The sequence below is a fragment of the Artemia franciscana genome, chromosome 20, assembly GCF_032884065.1.
Source record: "Artemia franciscana chromosome 20, ASM3288406v1, whole genome shotgun sequence".
Classification (NCBI taxonomy): Eukaryota; Metazoa; Arthropoda; class Branchiopoda; order Anostraca; family Artemiidae; genus Artemia; species Artemia franciscana.
In genome coordinates this window covers 26,334,269-26,358,046 of record NC_088882.1, presented here as the reverse complement: position 1 = coordinate 26,358,046, position 23,778 = coordinate 26,334,269, and the positions used below count along the sequence as shown (strand labels likewise).

Sequence of the window (23,778 nt, the reverse complement as noted above, 5' to 3'; positions counted from 1 at the left end):
TGGCCGTTGTTACTTGATAGAATGTAATGTTTTTTAAAGGAACCTCAGTCATTGTTTACTCCACGTTAGTCATTAATTCAAGACGCTTTGATCAACAATGGTTATAATAGATATAATTAGATAGTTTTCCATGTGTAGCACCAATTTGCCATTGAATTCCTCAAAAAAAAAAACAAAAAAACAAGCCCAAATAAAATATCATAAAAGTTGCCCTGTCCGTTTCTAAAAAGATTTTTTTTGAATATCCCTTTAACAAAATTCTATTACAGAGCACATTTCAAATTCCAAAAGCTACTTAAGAATACTAATATACCTTTGCTTTTCACTAGTTGTTGTTCTTTCTTTTACACACATTAAAGTGCGCTTACTAACCAAAGTGTTTCAGCTGAAGTAATTTGAAATCTGGCTGACATATCGTTTATTGGCCAGATATATTTCGCATTGTCAACGGTGTCTATTTGCGCAGGCTACTTAAAGCAATATAAACATTGTGAAGATTTTAAGACACTTTTAGTAGTCTACTGCTAATGACTGCATTGGAAAGTGATATAGGACGAGAATTGAATAAATTAAGGCTTGTTTTTTAACGGTTTTCCAATTGGACACTATATAGTTGCAGTCATATTTGTGTGTAGTGTAGGCTAAGCTACAGGCCAAAATGGTAGAAGAGGAGAAAAATGCCCGAGAAATAGAATTGGATGATGGGCCAGGAACTGGAGATACTAATACACAATTTGGATTGAAGTTGAGAGGAAGAAAAGGTGCATTAAAAAAGAAAAATGTATTCACTGTCAAAGATCATAAGTTTATACCAAGGTTCTTTAAGCAACCTACATTTTGCAGTCACTGCAAAGATTTTATTTGGTGAGTTGACTTTCTCATTTATAAGTTCAATGAGCTCTAAAAGTCAAATAGATTTTTGGGCAAATCTCTAGAGGTTGGCAATTTCTCACAGAAAGATGCTTGGCTAAAAAAAAAAAAAAAAAAAAAAAATATAGGCATATTATTAGATTCCTGATTTTATACATTTTTAAAGTATTTTGTTTTTTTTTTCTGACATTACAACCAAATTACCTTTACTTATTCAAGATGTTGACCTAATATTATATCTTTGCTATTAACTGAATCTACTCTTAGCCTAGGCTACATTGTAGCATAGGCTCCTTGTTCAAATGGGGTTTCAAAGTCTCAACTAGATGAAAACTTGCCTTGCCTGATGCTTATTGCAGAATGGCTCCATTTTGACTTTTCTATAGTCTCACTTATGCAGTGCTAATAAAACATTATTTCAAATGATTTTAGAAAGCATATAATAATTGAAGGAAGCATAATAATGTGATTATTAAGAACATTCTCCATCTTATAATGTAAGAATTTCATTGTTCTAGTGTTTTTTTACTTTTTTATGATTCCTTGGCTATATCTTAGACCTTCAAGGGGTTTGAATTGAATTTTTAGGAAAGTTCTAATGATATTAGAAAGGACATAAAATAAGGAATCTAATAGTAGCCTACTACCTTTATTTGTTTAGCATATTCATTCAGAAGTGACCAGTCACTAAAAATTTACTGATTTTTTTTAACTACATAGTAAATGTATTTTTTTTTCTTGTACTACTTGGCTTGGTAAAAGGTAAAGACTCCTGTTGATATGTGTTTTTGTGGTGTTTCCAAATATGGTTAAGGAATAGTAATTCAAATTTTAATTTTTTATTCTTAGAGTAACTCCTTGGATCTTACTTTTTGGCAGTAGAACTATGAAAGTTCTTAAGCCAAACTGGCCAGACATGACAACAAACAACAAAGAGAGATAAGACTCAACACAAAAAAAAAACTTAAAAAAGACTACAGCCAGTTGAGAGAAAAGAGATGAAAGACTAAGACAATTTAGATATTTTGCCTGTATCTAAACTAGGCATCCTCAGCACAAGATAAAAATAAAAAAACACTAAACTAAAAACAAATGAAACAACCACCAATAATAATAAATACACTTGTTGCTACTGATTCATATAGGGAAGAGAAACTTAGAGTTACTTCAATGAGAACATCAAAGCAACTGAGGAAAAATATTGAAACTAAGTTAACTATTCTGTTGCAAAATAATCCTCTTGTTAGCTAATATTGAAGCAAATTTTTTTTTGGTCCAGTAGGTAATCTTATCTGCTGGTGATTATGTAAAATTTTAATCCCATTGTTCACTATTGGTTCTTTTTTTCAAAAGACAATCATAAATTGGGTAAGTAATTTAAATTCCTTGTGTCTCTATTTATTGAAGAATTAGCAAACTCATGTTTTTTAATTTCTGTAGCATCCCTTGCCCATTGAGAAAAACCCCTATGACACATATTAGAAATAGCAGCTATTAGAAAATAGATTACAGCTATTAGAAATAGCTGTAGCCTCATCAAATTGTATAAAATGTTCAGGATGAAAGGATTTATATTCAGCCAGAGCCAAAGCAAAAGTTTCAGGAGGCTTTCTTAATTGTACGTTTTTTTTCTATTGAGTTGCAATGCTCAATAAATCTTTCAACGAATTGTTGATGAGTTCTACCAATATAAAACTTTCCACAAGAACAAGGAATTTCATACACCCCACTAACTAAATCTCCCTGGGTTAAATCCTTCCCAGAATAAAGAAAACTACCTAATGGTCTCACTGATTGGAAACAAGTATGAATGTTATGTTTACATAAAGTCTGTTTAAGCATCTCCCCCTAAATAGGTACATAATGCAAAGAAATTTAACTTTTCAGCATATTTAATCCTGTACAGTGTGAAACTCCTATAACTCTATTGTTATGTTTAATGTGCCTATTTTTTATTATTTTATCAATGAATTTGATTGGGTAACTATTACAAAATAAAATATCCCTTAAATACAACAATTCAGAATCTAAAAACACCTGGGAACAAATTCTGAAAGCTCTATCTACCAGTGCAATCACAACCCCTTGTTTCACTGAAATAGGGTGGTACAAATGAAAGTTCAAATACCTATCAGTGCCAATTTCTTATTCAAAAATAATTTCTAAGGTAGAGTCAGGAATTATGGCTTTTATTGATAAAGTTGAGTCTCCTCAATAGCTTAGAGCTGAAATTGTAAGGGAAACATAAGACTTTTAGCATGAGAAAAACTGAAAATGATATATAACAAAAAATGACATTAAAATACTTTCTGATTTGAAAAAGGACAAGGTCCTTACTATCACTAGGGCAGACAAAGGCAACACTATTGTAATTATGGACACTGATGATTATGATCATAAAATGAATACAATTATTTATAATACTGGATATTATTATAATCATTTATAAAAAACTGGATTTCAATCCTATGGATAAATATGTAAAATCAGTAAGAAAGGAATTAGAGTCACTGAAGAATAATTTACACATTACTCCACAGTTTTCTAATAAATTTTGTCCAAAAGGTTATTCTGCACCCAAGATTTATGGTCTACCATTTTCATAAGACAGGAGTCCCCCTCAGTCCCATTGTATCAACTTTCCCATCACCTGTGGCAAAATTAGGAAAGTGGTTGTTGGCGGCATTGTGTCTACTCTTAAGAACACAAAAATCATATTTTAAAAGTTCCACTAATCTTACTAATAAGTTGAAAAACTTCGCATTGGATGAGAATTCAATTATCTGTAGTTTTGATATGGTTTCCATGCATTTGAATTGTAATGTGAAAAAGTGCAAAGGTATATTGAGGATTAAATTACAAAAGCACTTTGGTTTGATACAAGATGTTGCCATGGCTAGTATGGAGATTGAAGTCATTATGAAGTTGGTTATTGTTGCAAATGAATATTCTCTTTATTTTGGTTTTAGAGGTGAATTTTACAAACAGGTGTTTGGTTTTGGCTATGGCAGCATCTCTCTCTCCTTTGTTGGCAAATCTCTTCATGGACTCTATAGAATCCTCTGCTATACACCGTTTTAGGATCTCCCCCTGATTCTGGGTAAGGTTCATGAACAGTGTGGTTTGAAATTGGAAACACGGTTTTGAGTCCTTAGACATTTTCCATAAACATTCAAATAGTTTTGGTAAAAAGGTAAAATTTACAGTGGAGTTTGAAGAAAATGGACAAACTACCTTTTCTTGATATCCTGTTGATTAAAAGTGATTTCCATTTACTATTCTTAATATATAGAAAGCTTTCAGAATTTCTTCCCAGGAGTTTTTAGATTCTGAATTGTTGTATTTAAGGGATATTTTATTTTGTAATAGTTACCCAATTAAATTCATTGGTAAAATAATAAATAATAGACACAATAAACATAACAATAGGGTTATAGGAGTTTCACAGTGTACAGAATTAAATATGCCAACAAAATTCATTTCTTTGCCTTATGTACCTATTTTTGGGGAGATGCTTAAACGAATTATGCATAAATATAACATTGATACTCTGATCAATGAGACCATTAGGTAGTTTCCTTAAATCTGGGAAGGATTTAACCCAGGGAGATTTAGTTAGTGGGGTGTATAAAATTCCTTGTTCTCGTGGAAAGTTTTATATTGGTAGAACTCACCAACAATTTATTGGGCATCACAACTCAATGGAAAAAAACAACCTACAATCAAGAAAGCCTTCTGAAACTTTTGTTTCAGAAACATTCTTTCATCATGAACATCATTTTTTTTACATTCTTTCATCATGAACATTTTATACAATTTAATGAGGCCAAAGCTATATCTAATGATAGGGGGTTTTTCTCAATGGGCAAGGGAGGCTATACAAATTAAAAAATATATGTCTCAATAGATAGAGACATGAGGAATTTAAATATTGATCCAATTTATGATTGTTTTTTGAAAAAAGAACCAATAGAGAATAATGGAATTAAAATTTTACATACTCACCAGCAGATAAGATTACATACTGGACCAAAACGAGTTGCTTCAATATTAGCTAACATGAGGATTATTTTGCAACAGAATAGTTAACTTATTTTCAATTTTCAGAATTTTTCCTCAGTTGCTTTGATGTCCTCATTGAAGTAACTCTAATAGCTTCTTTTCCCTATGTGGATCAGTAGCAACAATTGTATTTATTATTATTAGTGGTGGTTTTACTCGTTTTTAGTTTATTGTCTTTTTTTCTTTTTATCTTGTGCTGAGGACGCCTAGTTTGTATACAGGCGAAATATCCGTGTTATTTTGTCTTTCATCTCTTGTCTCTCTACTGGCTGCAGTCTCGTTTGAGGTTTCTTTTTTGTTGATTTTTATCTCTCTTTGTTGTTTGTTGTCATATATGGCCAGTTCTGCTTAAGAACTTTCATTTGTCAATCTTACAGACAGCAATTAGCCGCTTCTGTCAATTTTTATTTTTCTTTGGTTAAAAAACATGCAAATTTGTTAATTCAGCAAATTTTCCTAAAAAATTGCAAGAAGGAATCAGTGATTCCTAAATCTTTTAGAATCAATACCCATATTGGTGCTGAAAATTAATCAAAATTTAAAAACAAATTAAGCCTCATGGCTTTAAATCACATGACTTCTGAGCAAAGACACAGACGTTTTAATTTGTACAAAGACTTAAATTTTGTCGAAAACTTTTTGAGAAATAACCTTCCATCTGACATTTTTGGAGAATTAAGGAAATGACCGTTAGATCTTTTCAATATGATTTCCATTTTCAATGGTTTGTTTGGTTGACAAATTCAGTAGACTTTTGTTTGAGAAGTTCTAGGATTTGGATATTTTTTTATCTTCGTTTTTGTCTGGGTCCTGCCACTAAGAATTTGTCATCTAAACCTCTTAGTGGCCAACAAGAGGTAGTTTTGTCAAAGGGTTTTAGATTCTGTTTTCCAACACCAATTTCTCATTCCGAAATAATTTCTTAGGTAGAGACAGGAATTATGGCTTCTAATGATAAAGTCGAGGCTCCTGAGGAGCTTAGAGCCGAAATAGTAAGGAAACTGAACACTTTTAACATGAGAAAAATTGAAAATGATATCACAAAAAATGACATTAAAATACTTTCTCATTTGAAAAAGGATAATGTCCTTACTATCACTAAGGCAGACAAAGGCAACACTTGTAGTTATGGACCCTGACGATTATAAAATGAATACAATTATTTCTGATACCACTACTTACAAAAAGCTGGATTTCGATCCTACGGATAAATATGTAAAGTCGATAAGAAAAGAATTCGAGTCACTCTAAAATAATTTGCACATTACCCCACAGTTTTATAATAAATTTTATCCAAGAGGTTGTTCTGCATCCAAGATTTATGGTCTACCAAAATTCATAAGACGGGAGTCCCCCTCAGTCCCATTGTATCAACTTTCTCGTCACCTGTGACAAAATTAGGGAAGCGGTTGTTGGTGGCATTGTGTCCACTCTTAGGAACACAAAAATCATATTTGAAAAATTCCGGTGATCTTACTAATAAGTTGAAAAATTTTACATCGGAGGAGAATTTAATTCTTTGTAGTTATGATGTGGTTTCTATGTATTCGAATTATAATGTGAAAAAGTGCAAAGGTATATTAAGGATGAAATTACAAAAGCACTTTGATTTGATACAAGATGTGACCATGGCTAGTTTTGAGATGAAGTCATTATGAAGTTGGTTATTTTTGCGAATGGATGTTCTCTTTATTTTGGTTTTAGAGGTGAATTTTACAAACAAGTGTTTGGTTTGGCAAACAAGTATTATGGTTTGGGCCTAGGGACACAAAGGCATGTCTTTTTAAATTAGTACTAAGTAATTCTAACGATTGGATAATATTGGTAGCACCATAATTCTCAATAATATGTGTATTACGAAATGAAATGGGAAGGTACAGTAAAAATTTGCAATATCTACAATATGCACATTCTGAATACAAGCATTAAATAGATAAGGTAATAGCACTCCACCCTGTCGTACTCCAGATTGAACTGGTATATTACCATAGTACATTGTACTATATTTTAAACAAAGAAATGAATTACTATAGCAAAATTTAAGCAGATGTATGACAAAAGGGTTCACTCTAAACTCTGAAAAAGAGTGCCACGCTTATGCATGGCAAATGCTACTGAAAGCTTTGGACAAATCCAAAGCGTATATATGTAATTCATGACCTTCAGACTGGGCATCATAAAGAATTGAAGCTGAAACCTTGTGTGCATGTTGGCACCCAATATGAGGTTGAAAGCCAAATTGGTTTGTGTCTTTTGCATTTCGTTCAATAATATATGGGAGCAGAACATATTCAAAATCTTACTAATATTGCAAACAACAGGGATGAGCCTATGTGAACTGCAATTAAATGGTCTCTTCCACGCTTAAGAATAGAAGTTACCGTTCCGCAAAGGAAAGAATCAGGCACCGTTGACAAACATAAACAGAAATGAAAAAGTAACTGGACCCATGTGACTAGTGCCAGACAATCACGACGTAAATGATGAGCGCTAATCCCATCAAGATCGCTGGATATAGACTTAATTTAAGCACACAATTAACAATAAATATAGTTGATACAGGAATAACATGACGTTGCAAAACTTTATGTGCAGAAATTTAGAAACCAAGCACTGAAAATGATAATGAACACTAGCCTATACTGAATCTTACAAAAATTTTTTATAATGCTTAAGCCAATACGAGTCTGGGATAACATCACTGGTCCCTAATGAATCATGCATTAATGACTTCTTTCCATTGTACTGCACTTTTAGGGAGCTCGGCACCATTATATTGAACCAAACAAAGATACCATTTAAACTGTGCTTTTGTCTTACTTTTTATATCAAGCACTTGGCGTCGTAAGGGCCGCCCACACGCAATCTAGCTGCGAAGCCAGAGTTTAGCATGATTTTTGACGGCTTTAAAACCTGAGTCCTCTTTCCAAATTGGACTTCGAGTTTTGAGTTTAATCCAGACAAGGGGGGCAGACACATTTTTGGCTTGTTTCATGCACTTTAACTAAGGAAAGCTAATGAACATTCAGTTGCACTCTGGCTTGTGGCGGAAAAACACTCATGCACAGAAGATTAAAAGGGATCTTGACGCAGGAGAACAGAGCTGTTAGGGTAGAAGTATATGAAGGCCAATTGGCTTTACTCCACCCTTGTGTCATACACCGTTTTTTATAAGTAGTAACATAAGGGTTATTAGATGGATCAGCGGTTAATGTCACGTCACAGTACGGGAGAGGGGAAGGTTGTCAAAATCAAATTGGTCTTTGTCAAAATGAACGACAGAAAAGGGAACATCAACAGAGGAGATACAATGGTCAATATTGGTCACATTACCATTATTATGACTATGGGTGCTATACGGTAACCAATTGGTAACGAATCTAAAACTAAGCTGGTACGAGTAGAGAAGCTACGAACATCACAATTGAAGTCTCCTATCACTAGCTAACAGAGTTTTAAGGGATGAGTAGACATTAGAAAACTTAGTAAGTGAAGGTAGACGTTTCTGATCGCTGGGGAGATATACATTTATGCATATATACCTTCCTATTAATATAGTATTAATGGAGCTGCAAAGAAAAATGGAATTGGACATAATTTTAGCTTGAATAAATTTAACAATACCAGGTTAACATTCACTACACCATTAGTAATCCAATGAATTCTTGTATCGATTTGGTTCACTGTTACTTTTTCTAAGTTTGATATTTGTTACAATTTCAATTTGGTAACGATTACAATTGCTATAGTAGGGAATCAGCCTATGGTAGGGCAAAGACCCAGAGCTAATCCTTAACAGCGGAATTGCTCCCACCTAAGGTGCACAGATACAATTTTCAAGAAAGAGGATTTAAGGTTTTGAAGATGTTTTGTTTCAATGGTATCCATGTCTAAATGCTTTAAAAGTATGGACTTTGTAGATCTCTGTTCCGTTGCATTGATGGGACCACCACCTCCATCGGACTTGCCTTTGTACAAATACTGCCATTGTTGAGGGAATTCCTAAGAATAACTGTGATATGGAGGCTACTCGGGATCGACTTTAGAGGCAAATTGGGGCCTCTATTTTGTTCTTTGGCTCTTATTATTTTTTGATGATGTTCTGTTTAAATGCTTATATGGAACATTATCCAGTTTCATTTATAGGTATTCAGCATCTATTACCTGATATTTCTCAATCAGTTAGATATACAAAAGTTGTAAAATAAACGAGTTATAGGTGGGGTTGAAGATTACTGGAACTCTGGTTAATTAACACAACATCAATATTGGTAATTTTCAAAATTGTATTGTATTGAGCAAGTCTTTTTTAGGCAAACCCTAAGGTAAATTGTTTGTGCCTTGGCTGATAGGGCTTTGATGATTTTGTTATTTTGGGATTGCTATCAAATTGTTTCTGGAACAATGTCTACCACGGAAATTTAAACAACAGGAATCTGAATCTTCGTAGAGCTTTTAAAAGTATATTAAAAAAAAAATGAAATGTTGAGTTGATGACTTCAGAGTTTTTTGGGGATGGAAGAATTTAGAGATTTATAATTATATAGCAACATAGTAATAGTGATAGTAACAGGAACAGTTGTACCAGTAATAGTGTTGTATTAGTAATACTAGTAACAGTAGTTGCAGCAGTATTAATATCAGTAGTATCAGATACATATGGCCTTCTGGTCAGTTTAACATCACATTTACTATGCCCCAGAAGTTTCAGCCGATATTCATTTCAATGTCTTTAGCCTTGGTAGCACTCCTACAGAAGCATTAGTTTTAGTGGTAGCAGTTGTAGTAGTGTTAGTTGTAGCTGTAGTAGCGTGCAAATATTGCCTTCTTGGTCGATTGATCATCTTTCTTATAATTTCTTGGATGTTCCAAAGTTATATACTCAGTCATTCTTGAGTTACGCCCTTTTGACAATTCGTATGTATGTAACGTGTTTTGATTTAGTCCATCACTCCTCGCAATATTCTCTGAAAGGCTCACCTGAATGCCCTTCATCTTTTCAGAAATTAAAGACCAAACATGGCCGTCTTTCTCAATAACACATATATAAACAATTAACGGATTGCCGAACTTATAGACCTTCCCCCGAGGGATAAGTGGGGCGGGGGTTGATACCTCCAAAGCCATAACTACGGGGCAGGGGTTGATACCCCCAAATACATAACTACTGGGCCTTTCAATAATGCTGAATAAAGCTATCAGAAGATTTTAATTGAATGTGTTTTGAAAAATGATGGATGTGGGGAGGGAACTTTTGCCCCCAAATCACTTTTGACTCTGAAAAATGGCACTATAGCTTCTAATTTCCAATCAAATGAGCCGCATCCCAAGCTTATACGACCACCCATCCCATAAAAGCCTTATATGCCCCCAGGGTATAACTTGCAATCCTGCCCCCAGGGCTCTGGCAGGTTGTATCAACCCTGGACGCTCTGTTATATGTTCTTTAGGCTATTTTAAATAAAATGACTAACTCACAGTTTCGATCATATGCGTTTAGGGAAAAGAGGGTGTCGTTGGGGGGTGTTGTTGCCCGCCATCACCTTTGACTCTTAAAAAGGCAACTAGAGCTTTCCATTTTCCTCAGGAGGCTTACCATTCAGTAAGCCTCCTCTAAAATTCACACGATCACTTCTTCCATAAAACCTCATATGCATCCGGGGCATAACTTATAACCCTTGAAACACAAGGTCCAGGAGTTAGTTCAATCCCGAAGGCCGTTTTATCTGTTTTTAGACTATTTTGAACAAAATGGTTTTCTCGAAGTTTCTACCGGATGTGTTTGGGGAAAAAAGGACGTGGAGGGAGGGGGGCTCATTCACTTTTGACTCTTAAAAAGGCACTAGAACTTCTGATTTCCAATCCAATAAGCCCTCTCCGAAGTTTATGCGACCCTTCCAAAATACCTTATATATTAATAATGAGCAACTAGTATAACTTATAGCCCTTGCTCTGAGGGCTGTTGGGGTGTTGTCATCTTCAAAGATGCAATTGTTAGACCTTTAAACTACGCTGAACAGAGTAGCTATCCCAAAATTTAATAATTTGATGTGTTTGGGGAAATGATGGGCGTGGGGGGGTTGCACTCCAATTGCATTTGACTATTAAAAAGGGCTCTAGCCCTTTCAATTTCCTATTGAATGAGCCCATTTCTAAGTTCCTACGACAACTCCTATACGAAGTACCCTGGTATGAAAAAAATATATATAATTCATTGTTCCCACCAGGTATGCAAAAAAGCTCCAAAGCTGCCAGTAGCAGAACTCGTCAAAATTCCAAAAGCTGCTGACATTTTAGCAGCACAATGTGTGTTTTGACATATTTGCTTTGACCTTTTACATGTAAATTTTGCAGAACAGTAGCAAATGTAACTTAGTATAGCTTGCTGTTAGAAATATCAATAGTTTTCTGAATTACCAGTAAAATTGTAAACTAATTCATTGGCAAGTAATATACTAGCCATAAATATCATACTCTATAGTTTTAAATGTACCATTTTATAAAAAGCACTATATCGTAGTTAATCTAGTACTGATAGTGGAGCATTGTGTTCAAAGTTTGAAATATACCGTATTTAGCTTACTGTTGTTACTTTATGAGAGGAGTTGCACACCAGTTTTATGTTTCGCGTGAAAATAATGCATATCCAACTGCATGCTTGACACTAATTGATCACTATAAGTACAAAAAGTACCACTTGATTTTCTGGGAGAACAATATTGATCGACAGCCTAGCAGTCACCTGGATTCTTAAGCTGTTTTATTAGTTTTGGCCCAATCTTATTTCCAGAAGAAACAGAGACGTGCTGCTACATTGTAGTGTGGCAGTTTTAAGCTACCACCACATTCCAGCTTTGCCATTACCTGCTTGAACTGTTTGTTCACCTTGATAGCTACCACCCCTTTTTAGATTCTTCCTATCTGACGAATGAATAGTTTTGAGAGAATTGGGCTATTTGTCCAAGATTTGGGCTAAAGTTCACTTTCAGTTGAAGAGAAGCCTAATAAGTAAAAACCTGTTCGAAGAACGAAGCATAACAACGGCTTAAAAGAAAATTTTCACATAGTGTCATTGAAACTCAATGTCCTTTTAGTTTGCACAAGTTTTATAAAGCAGAAGCATGAGAGCTTCGGCTCTATATTTTATATTACTTTTCAAATCCTACTGGTGAAGCTTTCACTTACGAAGTATCTCAAACAGAAATTTTGGTAAATTTTACCCCCTCCCCCTTCTTTTTCAGATATTAAGATACAATGACACAATACCTATTTTCAAATTTGACCTGACCTTTATCAAAAGTAGCCAATCGAGTTGCTTTTTTAAATTAAATTTACAGAAGTTATTTAGTGCATTTTTTCCGACGTTTGGCTGTATTCCGGTAGAGAGACATCACCAGGCAAAAAAAAGAACATCTAAAACGGAAACAGCTCTTTATTGTTTTGCAGGGACTCTTTTTTGTACTTGTCGGTTATTCAAAACACATTCAACAATTACGCTTAGGTTACATCTCAGAAAATCGGTTTCATAGCTATAAAAACAAGCGACAGACATTGGACTTGTATACTTTTGGCTATATATTTGCACATTGGGGGGGGGGTATTCTACGTTAAGCTTGGTTAGGTTCCCATAATTTTGTTTCTAAAGTATTCTTTTATCATCATGTTTGTTGTAGTTCATTAGGATTAACCTAACTTCACTTCTCGGGTGTTTCCAATAGCCGACAAGTACCCTCTTTTTTTTTAGAGTTTTGGTTACTGTTGAGTCGAATTGCTCCTTACTTACAGTACATTACCACGAACTGTTTGACCATTCTTCATACACAGATATTAGGTATCAGAGTACGAAATAAAGATCAACAGTCTGTGAGAAATAAGTCCGAAAATAATGTAAAATTTCACAAGAAAACAATCTGGTACTAATAACCAAATTTTTACTTTCGGCTAAAAATACATTTTTTTTTTATAAATCACCTATTACCCGACTTTGAATATAGTGTCTAGCTATATTGAAAGAAGTTCATTAGATGAACTTCATGTTCATGGCAAACGGGTGGTGGTGTAATTTTTACGGTAAGAAGATGATATGTAGGAAGAGCTTTGAATGGGAAATTCAATTCTATCACATTTTTTTTTTCAATTATATTGTTTCTATCTTAGGACTAGCCTTCATACAGGGTAAAATTTCATTCATCTACTTAACCGTTTTCATAGGTCATAGAAAGATTCTTAAGTGCAGTTGAACCACTCAATCAAGTATGGGCGCCCACAAAAAATATTACAGGGGAGAAGGCACCAGAATAACAGTGATGAGTGGAGATAGAGGGGAATACATTTGATAGTAAAAGGTTGTATGAAAAATAAAATTCTCAAGGAAAAAAGGAACGTACTTAATTTTTACATGTCAAACGAAGCAAAATATAAGACAATTTCAAACGGTGAGGATTCGTGGCAAAAAGATGAATTTATTTAATCTTCACGCATTCAGTTATTGTGTATTCAACATGAATCATAATGTTTTCCTATTAATCTTTATTCTTAGTAATTATTATGTATAATTATTATGCATCCAACATCCAAAACCTAGAGTGAAAAAAAAACTACTAAAACTATAGTTACAGGGAAAATTATTTTCTCCCAAGATTAAAACAGGTATAGATTTATTTTTATGCAGTTTCCTAAGCCTTAGAAAGGGAGGTGCTGAAGGAGTAGAGATAGGAGCGTGTAAACACCTTCCAAGGAGATATTTTAAGCTCTGAATTTATTCGAAGAAGATTAAGAAGATCAAATCATCTGTCTTAGACCCACAACTTGGTGGAAGTCTGGAATTGGGGCTGTTGAGAAGGAAGCATTTTAAGAAAATAATTCTTACTTCATAATATGCAGAATAATCGTAGTTACACATTTTGACTGCTGCCACACTATGCTCTACCCCCTCCACCTGATACTCAAATATATTGCCCAAATTATATCATTACTGTGAGCTTTTTTGGCTCTTGATTTCGTCACAGATGTTTCAGTTTACAAGTATACGGGTTTAAACAAGAGTGGTGGTAACAATAATATAGAAAAAAAAAACATATCTCAGTTATAAAAATTTCAAAATTTACCATGAAACCCCCTGCTTGATTGCCTGCTTGCCCATAAAATATAGCTTTTCATTTAGAATGACACCCCCTAAAAGTCGAGAAATGTTAATGAAAATCACATCATCAGATTCAGCGTATCCGAGAACCTTGATGTAGAAGACTCAAGCTTCACTCTGCAAAAATATGGATTTTTTTTTTGCCAGAAGAAAGATCACGGATGCGTGTTTATTTTATTGTTTTCCGGGGGGGGGGGGTGATTGCATCGAAACAATAGTCCTAGAAAATTGACAAAGGGCTAATCTTAACAAAAATTAAAAGTTCTAGTGCCCTTTTTAAGTGATCAAAAAGATTGGAGGGCAACTGGCCTCCCTCTCACCCACCTTCCTTCCTAAAATTCATCCGATCAAAATTCTGGGATAACCATTTCGCTCAGCATAGTTGAATGTCGTTGAGGATAACATAACCCCCGCCCCCAGCCCCTGGGGAAAGGTTTGTAAGTCTAGAAATTTGCCTATTGTTTACGTATAGTATTTATTAATGGGATGTATACAGACTTTTTAGGGGGAGGGGGAGAATTTTCTGCTGGTGGGATTTTCTACGGGGATAATTTTCCGTGGGGAGGGAAGTTCCCTGGCGGTGAACTTTCCAAGGGAAATTTCACACGGGGAATTGGCCAAGATTCCTATTCAAAATTCTTTTATTTGTCTTACTTTCTCTTTACCGACTCAATTTTACATGTGAAGATACTACGGGGAATTGTCCGGGGGAAATATTTACCGGATTGGAATTGTCTAGAGTATCTTTCCGTAAAATATTATGTTATTTTATTGGTTATTGGGAAGTGTGCGCATAATTTTTTCGACGGTAGTGTTTTCGGTGCGGGAGGGGTTATTTTGTACGGAGAGATTCTCACATTGGGAGGGTAGTTTCTGGAGGTGAACTTTCCAGAGGACATTTTACACGGGGGGAAACTGCCAAAATTAATATGCAAATTCCGTTTTCACTACGGTGAACCAAATTCGAACCTGCATTAGTTGAAAAATGTTTAGAAATTACAAAATAAAAGTTTTTGTTTTAACCGAAAGTAAGGACCGACAGTAAAACTTAAAATAAACAGAAATTCTTCCATATATGAAAGGGCCTGTCCTCTCCTCAACATTTCGGTCTTTATTCTAAAGTTTGACTCTCTGTCCCAACTCTACTTTTTAAAGTAATAAAAAACTTATAGCAGATTGAGCGGGCGCTGAAGAGGAGAAAGCCCCTTTCATATACGGAATAATGTCTGTCCGTTTTAATGTTGTTACTTACTTTCCGTTAAAAAACGTGTTTTTTTTTAATGGCAAAAGGAAACGAAATTAAAACTAACGATTCAGATGTCAAAATAACCCTCTTTGCTTCGATGTTCAGAATTACACTGAACATAAACGTGTTCAAATAAAATTCTTTACCAGGACTCATAAAAGAATCTTTGATAAAACGATATAACTTTATGAGCATTATGCTTTTACTAACATATGAAGCAAGGTCTATGTTTCAATGATCTCTGTCTGGTTTTTGATGGTTAGGAAATAATATAGACAAAATTTTGAAAAGTAGTTAAAAAATTATGTCAAGTAAAATGAAAGTGATGGCCCCCAAAATTGAATAGTCACTAGTGATAAATCATTAGGGAGTGGCAACCCTGGTTGCAAAATAATTGTTGGAAAACCAATTTGCTTTCGGGGAAACACAAGAGATTTTTAGGTAAATCCCCGAAAATTTAGGTACAGCGGAAAAACCGTTATTTTCTGACAATATCTGCCGGCAAATTTCACTTTGCCATGGAAACTGGCAAGTAGCATTGCTACTATGCTACCTCACTTCCCACACTTGGTTCTCACATTGAACTTTACTTAGGCAGCGCTATTGCGCTGCCATAACTTAGTTATTTTTGAAAAATCTATTATGTTTAGGGAGCATGAAGAATCTGTATTTTGAAATGGGATTAATTTACTAAACATTTTTCTTGCAAGACAAATATTTGTAGAAATTTGATTGAGATAAGATATTTCTGTCAATTTTTCTCTGAAAAAAAGTCTTATCAGATAGGATTGCTTAATTTTGTAGTTCAAGTTCAAAATGACCCTTTAAGGTAATTAAACAAAAAACATGTTTTTCACCTGAAGGTAAGGAGCAACATTAAAACTTAAAACGAACCGAAATTATTATGTATATGAGGGTGTTGGACCCCTTCTCATTACCTCGCTTTTTACGTTGAAGTTTGACTTTTTCTTCCGATTATTCAAGAATGACTCCTGAAACACAAGGGTGGTTTAATTATAAAAAAAGCTTGTTTATAAAGTTCTAGAAATACTTTGGCATAAAAAGCGAGGTGTTGAGGAGGGACAACCCCTCATATATGTAGGCTAATACTTTCCATATTGCTCCTTACTTTCAGTTGAAAAAACTTGTTTTTTTAATTTAATTTTTGACGTTTTCAAATAATGCCGGGAAATCTAGCCCACCCTCCATTAAAAATTCCCTTCCCCCAAAAAATTCCCCTTCCACGAAAAGATCCTCCCATGGAAACCCTCCTCCCCCATTAGAAAATTACCACCATACCACTCCAAAAAAATTATATTTACTTCCCTGTGGCCAATACTATATGTAAACAATGGACAAAGTTTTAGACTTCAACAGTATGGGGAGGGGGAGGGGCAGTAGCCAAACTTCTATTTGTAGTAATTTTTTGTCAGTTTAAGTCTAACTTGCATGTTCAACTTAATTTTTACTGGTTCTTAGATCATTTCTTTAGTCTATATCAATATTTATTATCTTTATATTTATTGTGATCATTTATATTTATTTCTGTTTGTATTGGGTCTCATGTAGGCCTGTTCTTAGATAGTTACCTAATTTTGGTCATTTTGAAATTGAATTATGATAAGACTGTTTCTGCCCGTATTTAGTTTAGTATGGTTCTTTACTTTTCTTCAAAAAAGCTTCTTTTTCGGAATTTTTTTTTTATAATTTGTGTCAGAGTATGGGAAACTTATGGAAGTTTTAACTGGCGCTAGTTTCGAAAAGAAAAATCAGCTGTGCCATCTAATTCGGTCATTTTGTTCATTTTTTAGGCTATCCATAACTTGCTACTTTAAATGTAGATTAAATTCAGCTAGTTTAAAATGTAGGAAGGGAAAAGAAAGCAGAACTCTGTCACTGGTATAATTTCCAGCTGAACTTCAACTGGCCTAATTAGCCTGCCAATGCTTACTCAAGCTAACCTAGACCTACTGTGCAGAATGGACTTCGATGTAAAATAATTCTTGACAAAAAAAAAACCCTGCGGATTAACTATCACTTAAAGGAAATTTCAGGTTCCATCCTATAATATTGAGTATCTAATCAAGTCACCAGACACTGCACCGTGTTGGGTGCTTAGTGTTTATTTCTGAACTTCTAACGTTAAGTTGTCAAAAATCCCACCCTTATAAATGTCCATTCTATTTGATTTACCTTCTGTATTTAAATGTTGCAAACGGAAAGGGAGTTTTCATTTTGGCTTCTTTTTCCAAGAAAATGTTTACTTTTGAAGACTTCACCCTGTTTGCAGGCATGCATTAAGTATTTGAATTTTTTTATTTATTTTACGCTATGTTTTTGTCAAATAAATGGAGATTATACGAAGCGAATTCAGTTAGGTTTTTCCTGCTGAAAAATTTGAAAGATTATGAAATATCTCTTTAAATTCCCTTGAACAGTTTTGCATAATTTTTGGAAGTGCTTAAAATTCTGGTGCATTCTAGTTGTAGTGCCTGTACGTAATAAGGTAAAATAATCTCACAGGAAGAACTCAAGGAACCGTCCCCTTCGATATAAGGCTGATTCACAAAAATGATCACCATTTTCCATGAAACTGGTAAATGTTTCAAAGAGCAGGCTACTCGATTAAGATTTTTAGTTGAGACTGCTTCTAATTCTTCTTCTAAATTCATGTTTGACTTTATTTTTGTTCTTTTTTTCGTCTTTCTTCCACCTGTTTTGTTGCATTGCATTAATTCTGTTATTTCTTCTTCTGATTTAGGCCCCCATGTGTTCTGAAAGTTAATAAATATATTCATCTCTTTCTCTGTCATTATTCGAATTTTCAAAGTTGTAGTTTCGAGTGAATCTGCGATTTCTGCGAAGCTTTTTTTGAGGGTAGAAAACGGACTTGCCCTGAAAGAGTGAGTCGAACCAATCAGCAAAGGGATAAAGTTCGGTAAAATTCGATGGATTTAACCCCCAGAGCCTCGCCAAAGTTACTTACTGGATAGGAACCAAGTGCTGAATAGTGGCAGATTCAAGCAAGCCTCTCTTACATTAAAAAATATTTAAAATCAAATCTTTTCAGAGTTTGCACTGTTGTCAAAGCTTTTTTTCTTCTATTCCAGAAAAATTCAATTATTGTTGCTATTTATATTTCTTTGATTTGTGGGATTCATCTTCAAACAATTGGTGCACTGTTTTCATTTCAGGAATACCCTTCAAACTTCACAGTTCCATCCCTTACGGAAAACGGCCAAAGACTAATAAATTATTGTACCGATTGTCTTTTTTTTTGGGGGGGGGGGTTAAAGTAAAGAATTAAAAGGGGGTTTATTTAGGATTATTTTTTTGCTGAAGTTTGAAAGGGTAAGAATCATGGCCACAGTAAGGACGATTTCTAAAGCTTTATCTACATTATTAATTTAATTTATTTAAGTGAATTTTAATTCAATCTGTTTTATTTTATAAAAAAGGAAGATCAACGTTTGGATTAAGAAAGTAATAAAAACAGCATGTAAGAATGGCCTAATTCGTGACAAAAAAGAAACAAAAAAAAAAACAAAACAACAACAATATACTGCTCATTTATAAGTCAAACAAGATCACTAAGCCATGTGTGACTTGAATATGTTATCCGTGTTATTTTTAAGACTTCTGTATTATCATAATTACGAATTACTGAAGAACTCAGATTACAGGGACAGATACTTAGGTACCAAGGTGGTTGTAAGAAGGAAGTAAGATCCATATTAAAAACCCAAGAAAGTGGTGAATAACCCTCAAAATGAATAAAGAATATTTTCTGAAATGAACTTAGTAAAAAGACTGATAATTTTTTTTATTTTTTAGGGGATTTGGAAAGCAAGGCTATCAATGTCAAAGTAAGTTTGTTTTTTTTTTTATATATATTATTTGTTCCTTGCCATTAGTTACATTGGCTGAGCTTATGAGCAAGCATTAGGCACTATTTTGGTCAAGATACACGAGACTAGTGGTGCATAAATGGATCTAGAGCTTACACTCTGAGGCTCTAAAGAATATACCGTAAACCTCATTTGCATATACCAAAAACCTCATTAGCATAATCCAGCCGGCACCTCATTTACATATACCTTTCTGGACATGAGTGACATATATTCAATCTTTGCTGAATAAGAGGAGTGGCCACTTTAATTATACATTTCTGGACATAATTAACATGTATTCAACCTCCACTGAATAAGAGGAGTTACCACTTTAGTAAACTGGTTTATATGAATTCAGATGAAATGGTAGAATCGGTCGTAATCAGAGGAATAAGTACATAAGTAAACCATCTTATTTGACTTCAAATGGGACTAATAGAATTTATGACATAGTATTGAACTTTATTTCACAGCATATATTAACATAAGCATAGCGTAACCGCTTGTATCATCATATTCATGGGAATGAGTACTTATATCAACCCTTTTTTTAGAGGGAAGTTATGGTCATCTATGTCCCACCTCCAAGGGCCCCCAATGTCCCTCCCTCAACTTTTTACCCTCTTACTCCTTTTTTCAACTTACAATTATTTTTTTTCTGAACTTTACAATTTTTTAGTTATTTATCTATGAAGTTTTTTCATCTTTTTTTTAGGGGAAATTTTTTATTGACTTATAAGTTTTTTCATCTTTTTTTATATTTCTTAAAATTACATTAAATATATTTATAGGAAAAGAAATTCACTTGTGATGTTTTCAAAACACTAAATGAAGATGATAAAGATATGTTAGTTGTGATTTTTGCTATTAAAAGAATAATGTTTATAGTAACATTCATACTTATTTTTTAAACTTAGAAATTTGTTCCACTTTTTTCATGTGTTAAAATGACATTGTAGCATGCTCCTACTAGAATTGGACATGGTGTGCTGGTAATGAGGTTGACATAGACAATTTTACATGATTTTTACGTAAATTTGACAGGCTATTAGCAAATGGTTTCGTCAACTGAAAATTTTTTGAAGGAGACCATAGGACAAAAGGTTGTTAAATCAGTAAAAATGATAGACTTACATCAAGGATTTGTCTTGCAACTGGCCTGTTTTAAGGAAATGTATGATATTACGTGCTGGAAAGAAGCTTGAATCAAGCAATATACCCTGAAAAGCCATTAAATGAAAGCACTTTTGCATATAGCTAACTCAGGTAATAGGTAAGTTTAGAGTGTATTAGTTGCTGACTGAGTATCAAAAATTTAATAAAAGCACTTTTTTGTTCAATAAACTCAGGTAGTTGATAAATTCGTTTATCAGTTGCTGACAGCTGAGTGTTTTAGTGGCTGACTGAATATCAAGAATTTAATGAAAGCACTTTTGAGCACAACACACTCAGCTAGTTGATGCATACTGTGTATTTTAGTTGCAGGCTGAGTACCAGAAATTTAATAAATGCACTTTTGACCACAACAAAATCAGCTAGTTGATGAATTCTGATTGTTTTTGTTGCCGACTGGATACAAAAAAATGTAAGAAAAGCACTTTTGAGTACAATAAACTCAGCTAGTTGGTATATTTATTGTGTTTTAGTTGCTGATTTGTTAGCCAAAAATTTATGAAAGGACTGTTGAGTACTACACACTCAACTAATTGATAAATTCTGTGTGTTTTACTTGCTTTCTGAGTACCAATACTTTAATAAAGTACAACAAACTCAGCTAATTGATAAGTTGCGAGCGTTTTAATTGCTTGCTGAGTACCAAGAAATTTAATCAAAAAACTTTTGAGTACAACAACCTCAACTAGTTGATACATTCCGAGTTGTTTCAATTGCTGGCTGGGTACTAAAACATTCAATGAAAAAAGTTTCGAGTACAACAAACTCAACTAAATGATAAATATCGTGTGTTTTAACTGTTGGTTGAACATAGACAATTCAATAAAAGCACTTTTGAGTACAACAATCTCAGCTAGTCGAGAAATTCTGAGTCTTCAAGCTACCGACTGGGTATCAAAAAATTAATGAAAGCACTTTGAGTACATAAAACTTATACTTCATAATTGCTGAGTGTTCTAGTTGGTGATTGATTAAAATAATCTGATAAAAGTAATTTTGAGTAAAACAAACTCAGCTAGTTGATAAATCTCGTGTGTCACTTGCTGGCTGAGTACCAAAATTAATAAAAACACTTTTGAGTAATAAACTCAGCTAGATGGTAAATTCCAAGTGTTCTAGTTACGAACTGTGTATATGAAAATTTAATAAAAACACTTTTGAGTACAGCAAACTCAGCTAGTTGGCAAATTCGGAGTGTTTTAGTTGCTTGCTCAATACCAAAATTTAATTAAAGGACTTTTAAGTACAACAAACTTAACTAGTTGATAAATTTTGTTTTTTACTTGCAGACTGACTAACAAAAATTTAATAAAAGCACTTTTGAGTAGAACAATCGTAGCTAGTCGGTTACTTCCGAGTGTCTTAGCTACTGACTGTGTATCAATTTTTTTTTTATAAAAGCACCTTTGACTACAACAAACTCAGCTAGTTGGTACATTTTGAGTCTTTTAATTGCTGACTGAGTATCAAAAATTTCATAAAAGCACTTTTGAGTAAAACAAACTCAGCTAGTCGCTAAATACTGTGTGTTTTAGTTGCCGGATGACTATCAGAAATTTAATAAACGCACTTTTGAGTAGAACAAAATCAGCTAGTTGATAAATTCTGAATGTTTTAGTTACCGACTGGGTGTCAAAAAAGTTATTAAAAGCAGTTTTGAGTACAACAAACTCAGCTAGTCGATAAATTCTGAGTGTTTTAGTTGCTGATTTAGCAATAAAATTTAATGAAGGCACTTTTGAGTACAATAAACTCAGCTAGGTGGTGATCATCAAGTGCTTTAGTTAGCGGCTGGATGTCAGGAAATTTAATAAAAACATTTTTGAGTTCAAAAATCACAACTAGTTGGTAATTCCGATTGTCTTAGTTGCTGACTAAGCATCGAAATTTTAATAAAAGTGTTTTTTACCATAACAAACTCGGCTAGTTGGTATATTCCGTGCTTTAGTTGCTAATTGAGTATCACAAATTTAAAGAAAGCGCTTTTGACTGCAACAAACTCAACTAATTGATAAATTCCGTGTTTTAGGTGCTGACTGACTAACAAAAATTTAATGAAATCAAGTTTGAGTACATCAATCTCAACTAGTTGATAAATTCCGTGTGTTTTAGTTACCGAGTGGGTATTGAAAATTCAATAAAAGGACTTTTAAGTACAACAAACTCACTAATTGGTATATTCCGAGTGTTTTAGTTAGCGACTGGGCATAAAAAACAATAAAATTGCTTTTAAGTACAACAAACTCAGCCAGCTGGTAAATTCCGAGTTTTTTAGTTGCTGACTGAGTAACAAAAATTTAATAAAAGTATTTTTGACTACGGCAAACTCAGCTAGTTGATAAATTCCGAGTGTTTTAATTGCTGGCTGAGTACCAAAAAATTTAATGAAATACTTTTGAGCACAACAAACTCGACTAGTTGGTAAATTCCGAGGGTTTTGATTGCTGACTGAATATCAAAATTTGATAAAAGCACTTTGAGTACAATAAACTCGGCTAGTTGATAAATTTCACGTGTTTTGTTGCAGGCTCGGTGGCAAAAATTTATTAAAGGCACTTTTGAATGCAACAAACTCAGCTAGTTGATAATTTCCGTGTTTTGCTTGCAGGAAGAGTACCAGCAATTTAATAAAAACACTTTTGAGTACAACGAATTAAGCTAGTTGTTAAACTCCAAGTATTATAGTTACCAACTGGATATCGAAAAATTTAATAAATAATTTTTGAGTACAACAACTCTACTAGTTGTTAAATTCCGAGTGCTTTAGTTTCTGAACGAATATTACAAGTGAAACAAAAGCACTTTTGAGTACAATAAACTCAGATTGTCTTTAAATTTCGAGTGTTTTAGTTGCTGACCGACTAAAAAATATTTAATGAAAGGACTTTTGAGTACAATAAGCTCAGATAGTTGATGAGTTCCATATGTTTTAGTTACTGACTGGGCAAAAAAATATTTAATAAGATCACTTTTGAGAACATCAATCCCTGTTGATAAATTCCAAGTGTTTTAGTTGCTGACTGAATGTAAAAAAAATCATTAAAAGCACATTTGAGTACAACTCAGCTAGTTGGCAAATTCTGTTATATTTTTAGATGCTGACTGAGTTCCAAAGATTTAATAAAAGCACTGACCGAGTACCAAAAATTTAATAAAAGCACTTTTGATTACAATAAATTGAGCTTATTGATAAATTTCGAATGTTGTTTATCAACTAGGTATCAAAAATTTTATAAAATTGCTTTTGAGTAGAATAAACTCAGCTAGTTGGTACATTCCGAGTGTTTCAGTTGCTGACTGAGTAACAAAAATTTGATGAAAGCACTTTTGAGTGAACAAAATTCAGGTAATTGATAATTTCTGTATGTTTCACTTGCTTGCTGAGTACAAAAACT

The 23,778-nt window shown here is 33.7% G+C and overlaps 1 protein-coding gene across 8 annotated transcripts in view; it reads left to right on the top strand.

Moving 5' to 3' along the window:
- The first annotated feature begins 412 nt into the window (after positions 1-412).
- The window catches only part of LOC136039963 (protein kinase C, brain isozyme-like), a 231,924-nt gene continuing 208,558 nt past the window's right edge, over positions 413-23,778 (top strand). For 3 of the 8 annotated variants that reach the window (XR_010620599.1, XM_065723994.1, XM_065723988.1), the window contains exons 1-2: positions 433-864; positions 19,155-19,186. Coding sequence is in view for 7 of the 8 variants with exons in the window: in XM_065723994.1 (XP_065580066.1) it covers positions 659-864; positions 19,155-19,186 (238 nt within the window). In the remaining variant the exon portion in view is untranslated. Of the gene's footprint in view, positions 865-19,154; positions 19,187-23,778 lie in introns of all 8 variants that reach the window. The other 5 variants (XM_065723991.1, XM_065723989.1, XM_065723995.1 and 2 more) reach the window with 5 other exon arrangements.